Here is a 13,872-nt window from a genome sequence, read left to right as displayed (position 1 = left end):
TGTATAACCATGTTAATATTTTTGTAGTACAAAGTATAGTACACATTTTTCTTTTATCAAAATTTGAACATTTTTGTTTCGGGCAGGTAACTTTTCATGGCGAGCAGGTAACATTTGTTGTCACCTGCCCGACAGGGCAGGTAAAGAAATAAAATCTTGTCGAACCCTGGTCTAGCATGTGAGATTCTCCTCAGATTGTCCTCTCTGTGGGATCAGAAATGATATTTAGATACAGAAAATGTATACATTAAATGGAGAATGAGTGAGAAAATTGTCAGTGGAGTGTAAAAATGAGTTTGCCACTTGTAAAGGTGTGTGTGTGCGCGCCTGTGTTAAGCTGCTGTTTTCAGCGGAGCATGAGGCTGAGAGACATTTCCACCTTTACATGTCTTTAATAAATGTAAACACAGAGGAACTGATGAGTTTGGTAGAACTTAGAAAAATATTTATTAAATAGTTGAAGTGAAGGAAGGAGTGACTCGCAGCGCTGCGAGTCCCTGCTGTGGTGTGGGACTGGGAACAGCTGACATTGATCCATTCGCACAACTTTACGCAGCAAATATTGCATCTTGTGGAGAAGAGGAATCATCACAGCTGAATATTCTGAGTTGACAACGTTTTTTTTCTCAGTTAGAATTAAAAATGTTTCTTAGATAATTCACACATTTTATTCTCAGCTGTGTGTGTGCCTCGCAGGTCTGCGCTCTGCGTGTTTCCAACAACGTGACAACAATATAAAAACTTTACAGTTTACAGTAGACTGAGGTTCTTTGATCATTTTTAGACTGATCTATTTTTGTCTGAGGTTAAATGATTTTCAGTCCCGGGGTTCAGTTTCATCATCGTTCAGTTTAAACAATAAAAACTCAAACTAAAATAAAAATCTAACAATGTGTTCAGACGCTCCTTACATCCAGAAAACACAACAGAGTCATATTTCTGTGGATTCAGGTCAGATTCATGACTTTGTGAGTTAAAACTGTCGGCTGAAAAACTTTGTGTGTCTGCTGCACATTCTCACAGCAGGTGAAAAGTGTGTGTAAATATACACACACAGCTAATAACTAATTATCTACCAGTCATCATCTTGAACAGAGGAAAATATGGCTGTCAATGAATCACAACACACATGATCTATTTTATACTACTTCTGTGATATTACTACTACTTCTACTTCCTGTTATCTTCTTCATCATCGTCTTTTTCACCAGTAGAAACAGACGGTTGTTGATCACGTGACTCCTGTGATATGAAAAAACTGTTTCCATTGTAGTTTTGTGAAAAACACCAATTTCGATACGACTGAAAAACCACCTCATCCTAGTGCAAAAACATTTTGTCAAAAAACATATTTTTTTTTCGAAATTGACATTTTTCCATTGAGCAAATTTATTTTTGAAATTCTAATTTGCACATTTTCTTGGTGAATGGAAACACAGCTACTGTCAGAATTTATAGTTTGAATGAATTTACTGACAACATCTGGATGTTTTATAATTATCTTCATGGAATATTGATCAAACATTGTTTATGATTTCAGCTAACAAAACTGATACAAATCCTCTGATTTAATATTTTTCATGTACAAATATACCTGTTGTATTGTTGTTTTTTATTATTTCATATACGTGAAATATTTGTGTGATTCTATGAAAAAGCTTCATTTAGCTTAAATAATTTATCCACTTTATTCAAACTTAACTAGACATTACATATTCTGTTTATATTACATTCTGAATTAGTTTGATGAACAACTTTAATTTTAATTTAATGTAAAATACTTCAGCTAAGGACAGACTTGCTGTGTGGTATCAGGGCTAACCACTGATCCACTGTGCTGCTAAGCACTGTCTGTTGAAGGTATTTGAATGTGAGTGGCACTGATCAGTCCCATAGATGATTGTACATATTAGGTTTTTACAGATCCAGTAGTGCTGTGTGAATGGGTAAATGAGGAGATTATAGTGTGAAGCGGTTTGAGTGTCCTGAGGCCTGAAGCACAAGTCAGGTTTATAAATTCAGGATCTGAGCTGTAAGCTGAGCTTGAACTAATCTTCAACTTGTAAACAGCTGTAATCTGTTGCTCTAACACCAAGCTGCGCTCAGTTAGGATGGTTCATTCAAGCAGCTGTAAATAATCTGGGATTAATGCACGTTCACAGTTTGTTTACCAAACCCACTGGGTGGATCACAGATTAACTGATCAGACATGAGCAGTGAGACACGTGAGTCTCACTTCCTCCAGCAGTGTAAGGGTTAATTATGATTCATATGAAGAGATGAAGAGAAACACCGACTGATGCTGAAATCATTTCAAAAGTAAAAACGCTTTGTGTCACTGAATCTGTCTGTAAATTATCTGAGATTAACTAACTTAACTGAGATTAACTAAATTATCTGAGATTAACTAAATGAACTAAATTAAAATGAACAGATGATCGCTCACTGAAAACGATGACTGTAGGAAAAGACGAGGGACGGAGGGGGGGGGGGTCAGAAGCTGAAGCGCTGGAGGGAGATGGGGGAGCGAGTCGGGACAGGGGTGGTGGAGATGGAGGGGTGTGGCCTGTAGCACAAAGGGGGGGCGGGACTTGTCATATTTTTTAAAGGTGAAGCTGAGGTTAAGCCTTTTTAATAATTATTCTTTTTCATGGATAATCTGATAAATAAATTAAATAAATATATTTACTCTGTAATATTTTAAAGCAAATAAAAAAGAATAAATTTAATAAATGTCTGAAGAACTGATTTCTGATCAGACACTACATAAATTAGGCTTCTTAAAATAAATAAAAATACTAGATTAGACCCTTATTCTTTTCAAATTAATAGTAATTAATAATCTGCAGTTTGACAGTTGCACTTGACTTCTTGAAGTGAAAAAAAACTTTTCAGATTAACAAGATTAATAATCCAATACATTCTGATCTTGTTTAGTATATAGGTCTAAAAACAAGATCAAAAATACTTTGTATCTGATATCAGACAGTAAAACCTGGTCAGAGGAACAGTTTTCTGCAGTAAAATGACTCTACTGCTCAGAAACACTCACAGATTAAATAATCTTCACTTTAATCCTGATCAGATTAGTTTCAGAGCACTTGTTACCACAGAAACAGAAGAGCTTCAGAGCTCATGCAGCTGATTCAAGGCTTAATTAATTCAGGTTTACACCAAAATCCCGGGTTAATCCCTTATCCTAGTGTTGTGCAGCAGGCCTCAGGTTGGGTAGAAAGGTGCTGCAGAAGTACAGTCCATTTACTGATCTGTATTTGGTTAAAGCTTCATTAATTGTTTCTTATAAGTTTGTCTTTCTTTTAAGTTGTTTTTTTACCAGCAGAAAATGAAACTTTGTTTGCTCAGAACTTTTAGTTCATTTATTTTTGTAAACTCTTTGCTTTAAATTCTTTCATTTGTTTTTATGAATACATCTTTACCATTATGTTCTGTTGTTTTAACAAAATGTAAAATTCTGTCATATTAAAAAACATTACCTAAATAAAGAGTTCAATCATGATTCTTTTTTCATAATGAAATGTTTGTTATTTATAACAGTTAACATTTTTATTTCAAGTTTTTCTGTCCTGACATCTAAAATCTTTGGTTTCTTTTAGCAACTTGATTTTAATCCACTGTTACCAGATTTACAATATTTATCACATTTAAGCTTTTAGGTTTTTGTATTATACTGTATATAATCAGTAGGTTTTATTCATTTATTCATTCATCCATTCATTTCTGTGCAGGAGCTGAAAATTTCAAACTAATTTTGTTGGAAAATATTAAATTTCTTAAAGCTGTGAGTAATTCTGATGAAACACTTTAAAACAAGGAAATACTCAATGAATGGGTTATTTATTATACAACAAAGGAGGAGAACTTTTTAAAAAAACATTATTTTATTTGTAAAAATGTTTCCAAGTCAACACATTAGTTTTTATAAACTTACAAAACAATAAATATATGTAATTTTATATAGACAGTTCTTTAGAAAACTAAAAGGAAAAAACATGAATATTAGAATAAAAACAAGCTGTAACTTTTGCTGTAAAACGCTTTGATCAGCAGGAGGCGCTGCTGAGTATTTAAAGTTCTTCAGAGCCTCATGAAGCTTCATCACAAACATTCTGACATTTCTTTGTTTTAACAATATTTTATCTCAGTTTAACACCCATTATTCAACTACAAACTTTTGTGAAATTTAAAGTTTATTTTTGCACATTTTACAACAATCCTCGCTGATCTAAATCCTGAACAAAGTTAAAAATGTAAAATAAAAGTTCTGCAGGTGAACTAAAACACAACAAGCATTTGTAATGCTTTGTTTATTAAAATGAAATGAATAAATGCCATAAACTAAACAAAATGATCTGTGACAGGGCCACAGATCATTTTCATGAAAAGGAACGGAGGGTAGAATTTATAACCCACACATAACTGAGCTTCCTGTTGTCCTGATGCATCTCAGTAATCCAGGTAAAAAATCAAAAAGAAAAAAATTGTGTAGGTCTTCTGGAGGCTTCTGAGCTTCCTGTTGTTGAAAGACCAGCATCCAGCACTGGTCCTGAGATCCAGCTGACTGGGTGGAGCAGACGATGCTGGGTGCTTGTTCTAGTTTCCATACTTTGATAAGATAATTGATAATTCTTAAATTTTAAAACTAATCCTCCTTTTCTTTCCTGTTCTTAATCTTAAAATCTTGATGAGCCTGTAAACACCTGGTTTATCTGATCTAAGCCTAACGTTTACTGTCCACTGTACTTTCTGAGTTGTCATATTTTCATTAAGCATGATGGACGCGAACTGATTCCTGCTAATGTTTTAACTCACAAAGTCCTAATTATTCACATTAGTTTGTACATATGTAGTTTATTCTGTAAATAAATATTATTTATTTTTGTAAAACTTGAACTAATGAATGTGGTAAATTGTTGTGTGCGTGTGTATTTCTCACTTTTACCAAGAGAGGTATTTATCTTCCTAGAAAAAGAATTACTTTCAGGTTATGAGAAGATATTGTAGACCTTACCCCTACACTTTTAAAACTTATAACATGACTTTATGTCCCAGAACATGTATATATGGTGCTCATGTTGTCTTTATTACATTTTATCATTCAGTATTCATGCATACGTCATTATGTAAAACAAAACATCTTATTTATCTGAAAGCAGCATCTAATCAAAACATCTCACTTTTATAAGCATTATTAAGATTTAGTACATGATCACCCAAACCTGTACTGTTCAAGTAAAGCTATGACGATGTTGGATTGATATTTCTTTTCGATCTACATGTTTTAATCTGAAACTGGGTTTTTCCCAGTCTCATACATATAACTAATGGTTCTGAACTCTCCAGCTGGGATTTTTCTCTTGCATATAAATCTGGAATTGTAACCCTGCTTCAGCAAAACTTCTGTCAGTCCAAACAGGTTTTCCCACCATGTTTCTTCATGGCTGACAGCTCACAGGCTTAAACACGGTCAGTCTCTGCAGCTCTCTGAGACACTGTTGGTTTCTGCAGGCAGCTACAGTTCAAACCTGTTAAACTTTTTACAGCATTTTCTATTAATTCATCCTTTTTCTACAGATCTCACAATTATGTCTTATACTAAAATACTCATCTACTTTCTACTAACACAAAGTTTTCTTTACTGGTTGTAAAGAAGAAGATAACACCCATTCTGTCATTACAGTGTTCACTGCAGTGTGTGTGAGGGGCCGGTCTGTCCTCCTGAGAAGTTAATCAGTAAAAACCTTTACTTTCTGTTACCAGCAGAGCTGCAGCAAAGAAACAAGCAGGTGAGTCCTGAACATTTAAAACTCTGAGAATTAAACTCTGAATGTTTGATTTTTACTGGCTCTTAGAAGTGATTCTAACAGAGAATAAAGGAAATCATGAAATGTTTGGAGGATTTCTGAGTTTAGTTAAAGAACTAAAACCTGCAGAACGTCTGAACTTCTACCTGTAAAACCTCCGATTGTAAAACTCTGAACTGAGTTTTACAGCAGACTGATCTGAGCTGAGTGTCTGTGTGTTGTTGGTCTGTTTACGTCTGAAGTTAGTGAAAATGTACAAATTAATAATAGTTTTGATAACTTTATGTTCTTAAATGTAAAAAAAACAGATGTGACCTTTGAACAGTGATACATGCTCAGGTTAATGTTTGACACATTTATCTTCTTCACCTGCTCAGACTTTGTTCCTTCGTCTCACCTGATCTGTCAGGATCCTGATTGGTTGATTCTCCCATCAGATTAATGAAATCTGTTTTAAATGATAAATCAGTGAGATGTTTGCAGATTTACAGTCTTGCAGTCATGAAACAGACAAACTTTCATCTTTAAACAGTTTATAAAGATGTTTCTCTAAGATCTACCTGGAGTTCCTCCACACTTTGACTTTTAATAACCTGCAACAGGTTAAAGGTTCCTCTCCTCTGATTGGTTCTTTGTACCTCAATTCATCTTCAATAAATTGCCAATAAAATTTCCTCAGCTGAACCAGTTTGTCAAACCCACGTTCATCACATGACCATTTCTACTTCTGGAACATTTATTATGTTTCTGTCTAAAAGAACTGTTGTTGAAAAATTATAACTATAGAAAGAAATGATGGAAACTGATTTTGTCATGTTGACTTTCAGATAATGGATAAATTACACGTCTGTTTTAAAAACCATTTTGTGTAAATCTATGTCAGGTTTGAGTTCTGCACAGAGATTCCCGCCCACCTCAGCTGATTTACAGGAACACATAAAAAAACAATCAGGACAGAAACAGCAACACGAACACAAGTCAAAACATATTAGACCAAAACTTTATTTAGATAATCTAAATGAACAAAAACACACCTGATTCTACCTTTTTTAAGCTTCAGGAAGTTCAGCAGGTGAGTCCAGTTAAACTGAAGGTTTTTTACAGAAACTAGTTTTATTTCTGATTTTTAATTCAAATCTGTTACAGGTAAATCATGGCTACTTTAATAAAAAAAATATATTTAAAGTTATACAACTATATCTATTTGATTTTTAAATGTAAAACTATAACATTGTCGTTCTTCAAATAAGTTCAGACAAACAAGAACCGTTCACTCTGACACTGTAAACAGGAAGTTTATGATGATGTTTCTGTTTGGATCTTTTTCATCAGCAGAGATTTATAATCTCTGGTTTAATGTCATTTATTTAAAACAAAGAAAAACTTCATCATCAGAGTTTCTAAAAACTAAATATTCTGTCTTTTAATAATTTATATAAAATGAGTGAAGATAATTTGACCTATAGATCTGAAGCTAATCCAACCAGAATAAAACAAATAACAGAGTTAAAGGAAAAAAGCTCAACTTTGATCAAATTTGTGTCAGAAATTCTTCAAACCTCCAGTAAAAAGATGTTATGTTGTGTAAATAATTTTCAGATGAACTCATATTTATTCCTGACTGACCTCAGTAAACAGGTGAAACATTGTATCATTTTTAAATGAAGTAACTGTGAAATATTTGTTCAGGTTTAATAACAGGTTGTATAAAACGTTCTCCTGCAGGTGGAGCCAGAACAGTAAAGTTACCTGTGCAGGTGTTGTTTGTTCCACCAGCTCAGAATAACGTCTCTGCAGGATTGATGGTGCTGTTTGAATCTGTCTGAAGCTGTTAGAAGCTGTTTGAATCTGTCTGAAGCTGTCTGAAGCTGTTTGAATCTGTCTGAAGCTGTCTGAAGCTGTTTGAATCTGTCTGAAGCTGTCTGAAGCTGTTTGAAGCTGTTTGAAGCTGTTTGAAGCTGTCTGAAGCTGTCTGAAGCTGTCTGAAGCTGTCTGAAGCTGTTTGAAGCTGTCTGGAGCTGTCTGAAGCTGTCTGAAGCTGTTTGAAGCTGTCTGAAGCTGTCTGAAGCTGTCTGAAGCTGTTTGAATCTGTCTGAATCTGTCTGAAGCTGTCTGAAGCTGTTAGAAGCTGTCTGAAGCTGTTAGAAGCTGTCTGAAGCTGTTTGAAGCTGTTTGAAGCTGTTTGAAGCTGTTTGAAGCTGTCTGAAGCTGTTAGAAGCTGTCTGAAGCTGTTTGAAGCTGTTTGAAGCTGTTTGAAGCTGTTTGAAGCTGTCTGAAGCTGTTAGAAGCTGTTAGAAGCTGTCTGAAGCTGTCTGAAGCTGTTAGAAGCTGTTAGAAGCTGTCTGAAGCTGTCTGAAGCTGTTTGAAGCTGTTTGAAGCTGTTTGAAGCTGTTTGAAGCTGTCTGAATCTGTTTGAAGCTGTCTGAAGCTGTCTGAATCTGTTTGAAGCTGTTAGAAGCTGTTAGAAGCTGTCTGAAGCTGTCTGAAGCTGTTTTGAAGCTGTCTGAAGCTGTCTGAAGCTGTTTGAAGCTGTTTGAAGCTGTCTGAAGCTGTCTGAAGCTGTTTGAAGCTGTTTGAAGCAGGATTACTGAATAAAAAGTGTCAAATAAGAACCAGACTTCTGTTTGTGTTTAATAAACATTGAAACTTAATTGTATTAAATGATTATTTATCACATGAAATGATTGTTTCATGTGATAAATATGATTTATTTGTTCATGCTGTAAAAAGAACAGTATTTGGACCTGTCTGTGTTCTCTGTTGTAATGACTGTAAATATTTTGCTAACAGAAGGACTCAGACAGGAAGCTGTGAGCCTCGGCAGCATCTTCACTCCATCAGTGAGTAAAACACTTTATTAAAGAGCTTCTGGGTCATTTAGTGTTTCTCAGCCTTCAGTCCTGATCTTTACTTGTTTATAACATTTATAAAATAATAACTTTCAGTTTGAACTCTGTTTAATTAAACGTGAATTAATCACAGTTCATATGTTTGCAGTGTCTGGAGCTCCGCTGGGTCTGAAGACGTCCAAGAGCAAAGAAATCCTGCATCCAGACAGTAAGTTTAACAGAACCTGCAGCCAGGTTTATTTTATTCACAAAGACTTTAATTCACTGGAAAAATCTGGTCAAAAATGAGATTAATGGTAAATAGATCTAAAAAATTAGTTTGTGGACAAAAAAATGTACTTTTAGCAGTTATGAAACATAAACAACACTTGTTATTAAATTAAAAACCTTCCAATGGTTTAGAAAATAAGAACATTTTCACTTTATGAAGTCAAACAGGGTGTTCATGTGCTCCTGGCACCAGGACACCTGAGGCTGGACTTCCTTAAGGCTCTGGATGTTGTGGGGTTGTCTTGGTTGACACGACTCTACAATATCACGTGGACATTGGGGGCAGTTCTCCTGGATTGGCAGGTCGGGGTGGTGGTCCCCCTATTTAAAAAGGGGGACCGCAGAGTGTGTTCTAACTATAGGGGGATCACACTTCTGAGCCTCCTTGGTAAGGTCTATTCAGGGGTCTTGGAGAGGAGGGTCCGTCAGATAGCTGAATCTCAGATTCAGGAAGAGCAGTGTAGTTTTGGTCCTGGTCGTGGAACACTACGACCACGGGCCCCGCCGGCCCCCGCCACACTGGAGCAGAACCAGGCATGGACACAGAGACCTGGATCCCCAGGGCGCACCCCACCCCCACCCCAAGCCAAGGCCCAACAGGGCCAGAGGACCCAAGCCCCACCAGGCAGCCACCAGACCGAGCCGGCACATGCCCAAGCACCCAGCCCCAGACATTGAGAGCCACCAGCGCACTGGCAGACACACCCCACCAGAGGGCAGTGCGGCCAGGGGCAAAGCCCACCACTAGTAGAGGGCTCTCAGGTGAATCAAATGAGGGGGCAGCCCAGGTCCCGGCCTGAAAAACACTCAATCATACACAAACACATTCACACAGTCCCACCATCATTCTCACACCCACTCATTCAAAGACAGACAAGAAGAACGCCACACTCCCGATACACACTCTATATCCCCCCAGGTCCAGGACACGTACCCACCCCCTACAGAGGGCAGGCCATATCTGAACCAAGGAGGTAAACCCATTCATTCTGGGGTGGAGAGGAGCAGACAGCCGAGGCCCGGCCCGGGCCATACCAGGTCAGTCAACCAGCCCCCTGCCACAGCGAGGCAACAACCCCGGCCACCCCCACACACGCCAACAGCCAAGCTCACACCCCAGCCGACCACCAGCCAGGCCCCGGCAGCCACCCCAGCCAGCGGGCCATCTATGGCAACAAGGGGCCACAATTCAAGAGCCTGAACTACCCTGGGGCAGACAGACTGCCAGCTGCCCCCCAGACCCCGCCAAGGCCCCCACCAGACGGTAATCAGAGAGCGGGGTCCACATTGCAGGTAGTAAGTCGGACTCATTTCCGGTGAGAGTTCGACTCCACCAAGGTTGCCCTTTGTCACTGATTCTGTTCATAACTTCTATGGACAGAATTTCTAGGAGCAGCCAAGGTGTTGAGGGGATCCTTTTTGGTGACCTTAGGATCACATCTCTGCTTTTTGTGGATGATGTGGTCCTATTGGCTTCATCAGATCCTGATCTCCAGCTCTCACTGGAGCCGTTCACAGATGGGATGAGGATCAGTGCCTCCAAATCCCAGACCATGGTCTTGAGCTGGAAAAGGGTAGGGTGCCGCCTCCGTGTCGGGGAGGAGGTCCTGCCCCAAGTGGAGGAGTTTAAGTATCTCAGGGTCTTGTTCATGAATGAGTGAAGAATGGAGCAGGAGATCGATAGGTGGATTGGTGCTGTGTCTGCAGTGATGTGGGTGTTGTACCGGTCTGTTGTGGTGAAGAGAAAGAGCTGAACCAGAAGGTGAAGCTCTCAGTTTACCAGTCGGTCTACGTTCCTACCCTCATCTATGGTCAGGAGCTTTGGGTAGTGACTGAAAGAAGGAGATGACAGATCCAAGCAGCTGAAATGAGTTTCCTCTGCAGGGTGTCTGGGCTCTCCCTTAGAGATAGGCTGAGAAGCTCAGTCATCCAGGAGGGACTCAGAGTAGAGCCGCTGCTCCTCCACGTCCAGAGGAGCCAGTTGAGGTGGTTCATCTGGTTAGGATGCCTCCTGGACTCCTCCCTGGTGAGGTGTTCTGGACACGTCCCACTGGGAGGAGACCCAGAGGAAGACCCAGGACACGCTGGAGGGACTATGTTTCTCAGCTGGGAACACCTTGGGATTCCCCCAGAGGAGCTGGTCCAAGTGTCTGGGGAGAGGGAAGTCTGGGTCTCTGCTGAGGCTGCTGCCCCCGAGACCTGACCCTGGATCAGAGGAAGAAGATGGAAGGAAGTCAGTTTAGATTCAAAATATTTTAGTTTCAGGAACCTGTTGATCAGAAGAAGAGTTTAAAATAAAGAAAAAAGAATCTTTCGTCTGCAGCTCTGTATTCTCCATCTTCTTTCTGTTCCTGTTGAACCAAAGTTAAATAATCCTCATTAGTTACTGTGTCTATCAAACTGATTGAGTTTGTCTCTTTGTTCCAGTGTCTGAGGCAGGTGTTGGTGATGCTGCAGGTTTGACCATGAAGGTAAAACCTCCTTTAAACCTGGTTCTGGTTGGGAGCAGAGGAACAGGGAAGACTATTGCAGCTGAAGCTATATTAGATCAGACAGATCTTCCTCCAGCCTCCAGCCCATCACAGTGTGTTAAACATGAGGCAGAGGTGTGTGGACGTCAGGTTTCTGTGCTACAGATGCCTCCTCTGTACGACAAACCACCTGAGGAAGTGATGGAGGAATCCTTCAGGTGTGTCTCCCTCTGTGATCCTGAGGGGGTCCATGCCTTCATCCTGGTCCTACCTGTGGGTCCCCTCACTGATGAAGACAAGGGAGAGTTACAGACCATCCAGGACACATTCAGCCCTCGAGTCAAAGACTTCATCATGATTCTGTTCACTGTGGACTCAGATCCTGCAGCTCCAGCTGTTCTTAACTTTATAAAGGAGACCAAGGAGATCCAGGAGCTCTGTCAGAGCTGTGAAGGAAGATATTTTGTTCTTAATGTCAAAGAAAAGAAGCAGATCCCACAACTGTTGGAGACTGTGGATCAAACAGGCTCTGAAGCCTCCAGAGGTTTCACAATGGAGACCTTCACCAGAGCTAACATGGAGAGAGTTTTAAAGCTTCAGGCTGACCTGCAGGATGTGAGACACAAGGTGGACACAGATAGCGAGCTCAGAGGACGTCTGGAAGAAAAAGAAGAAGAGATGAGGAACAAAGAGGAAGAGATGAAGAACAAAGAGGAAGAGATGAAGAACAAAGAGGAAGAGATGAAGAAGAAACACAAAGAGGAGCTGAAGGCTCTGAGAGCTCAGGCTGAACAAGAACGAAAGCAGAGAGTTCAGCAGCTGAAAGAAAAAGATGAAAGTCTGGAGAAAGAGCGAGAGAAGAGGAAGAAAGAAGCTGAGGAAGAGGAGAAGAGACGAAGAAAACAGGAAGAAGCTCAGCGGCAGGAGTGGAAACAGAAACTAGAAGCTGCAGAACGAAGAATTCAGTCAGAAAGAACAGAAAGAGAAAAGGCTGAGAGTAAACTGGAGCAGAGCAGACGAGAGATGAAGAGAAATCAAGATGGTTGGGAGAAAGAGAAAGATCAGATCTGGGAACGAGTCCTTCAGGTACTCAAACAGAACATGGAGGACCTGAAAGAGAACCTGCAAGAGGAGAGGAGCAGCCACAGGGAACTCCAGGAGGAGTACCACAGGAGGAGGAGGAAGTGGGTTTATCCCTGGATTTTCTTGTTCCCACTTTTGTTCGTTGTCTATTTACTGTATCAGTTTCTCACAACATAAAGAGGACTATAAGACCCTCAGTCTTAGAGGGACCACAGACCTGTCCTCCTGGTCCATCTACACCAGGCATGGTCAGTCCTGGTCCTGGAGGTCTTCAGCCCTGCATGTTCTACTTGTTTCTCTGCTCCAACACACCTGATATGATGATTATCAGACTTGTGCAGTACGGAGGACCAACACTGACATGATTAGAAATAAAAGCAGAATTATATGAACCAATAAATAAACACACTTAAAATGCATCAATTCAATTAAAAAAGGAAAACTTTATCTCCTGTTTTATATTTATATCTCAGGCCAACATTGTAAATAAGAAACTGTTCTTAATGTTTTTTCCTGTTGAAATAAAAGTTGAATAAAATTAAAAAATATAAATAAATTTTAATTGACTTTAATATTTATTTTTCTAGGTTAGTTCCAATAAATTAGTCTATATATTTGAACACATAATTTAAAATTTACTGTTTTTCTAAATATATTTTTCCTTTATTTGTACTTGCATTTGTGTTTGTTAAATGTTTATACTTAATTATTTTTATATTTTTTTCAAACAAGTCATTTTATTTCTATGTGTTGCATTGTGCCTCAGTTTAGCTAAAAGTTTAAAGTTTAGTTTAAAACAAAGGCAAGGAGGAAAACATCACCTGTGCGTTTATTTTTATCTAAACTTTAAGCTAAACTGCAGCAGCACAAACATGCAACATAGAAATAAAAAGACTTGTACAAAATTAACTAAGCTGGAAAAATAAATATGAAGATCAATTAAATGATAAAACATGAGGTAAAGTTCTCCTTTTTAATTTATTTGGTGCATTTCAAATGTATTTATGTATTTAAAGGTTCATTTATCTATTTCTGCTTTTATTTCTAATGATGTCAGTGTCAGCCCTCCGTACTGCAGAACATGAAGAGGTAGTTCAGTGACTGGATCAGGTGTGTTGGAGCAGGATGTAGGGCTGCAGCCCTCCAGGACCGTGATGGCCCACCCCTGATCGACACAGAGACAAAAACCTGCAGAATTACTCTTAAAGAAAAACATTTCATTAAAAACTTGTCCTGAAGCAGAAAAATCCAGGAAGAAACGTAACAAGACTGAGTCCAGAAGACCTGACGACGTGTTTCAGTAAAAACTGATGTCCCTGTATTTGTTTTAAAAACCCAGAGCTGGACTTTACTGACCCACCCTGCATCACATCCAGA

The 13,872-nt window shown here is 38.9% G+C and overlaps 1 protein-coding gene across 2 annotated transcripts in view; it reads left to right on the top strand.

Moving 5' to 3' along the window:
* Positions 1-12,835, top strand: part of LOC106531476 (trichohyalin) — a 14,371-nt gene extending 1,536 nt beyond the window's left edge. The window contains exons 2-5 of one of the 2 annotated variants that reach the window (XM_014027354.1): positions 5,699-5,804; positions 8,613-8,662; positions 8,820-8,879; positions 11,369-12,835. In XM_014027354.1, coding sequence (XP_013882808.1) covers position 8,662; positions 8,820-8,879; positions 11,369-12,672 — 1,365 coding nt within the window. In that variant the 5' untranslated portion in view covers positions 5,699-5,804; positions 8,613-8,661 and the 3' untranslated portion in view covers positions 12,673-12,835. Of the gene's footprint in view, positions 1-5,698; positions 5,805-8,612; positions 8,663-8,807; positions 8,880-11,368 lie in introns of those variants that run through there. The other variant, XM_014027353.1, reaches the window with a different exon arrangement.
* Positions 12,836-13,872: the final 1,037 nt, after the last annotated feature.

This window comes from Austrofundulus limnaeus, unplaced genomic scaffold (assembly GCF_001266775.1).
Source record: "Austrofundulus limnaeus strain Quisiro unplaced genomic scaffold, Austrofundulus_limnaeus-1.0 Scaffold639, whole genome shotgun sequence".
Taxonomy (NCBI): Eukaryota; Metazoa; Chordata; class Actinopteri; order Cyprinodontiformes; family Rivulidae; genus Austrofundulus; species Austrofundulus limnaeus.
The sequence above is the reverse complement of the archived record's forward strand: the minus strand, read 5'-3'. Positions and strand labels throughout refer to the sequence as shown.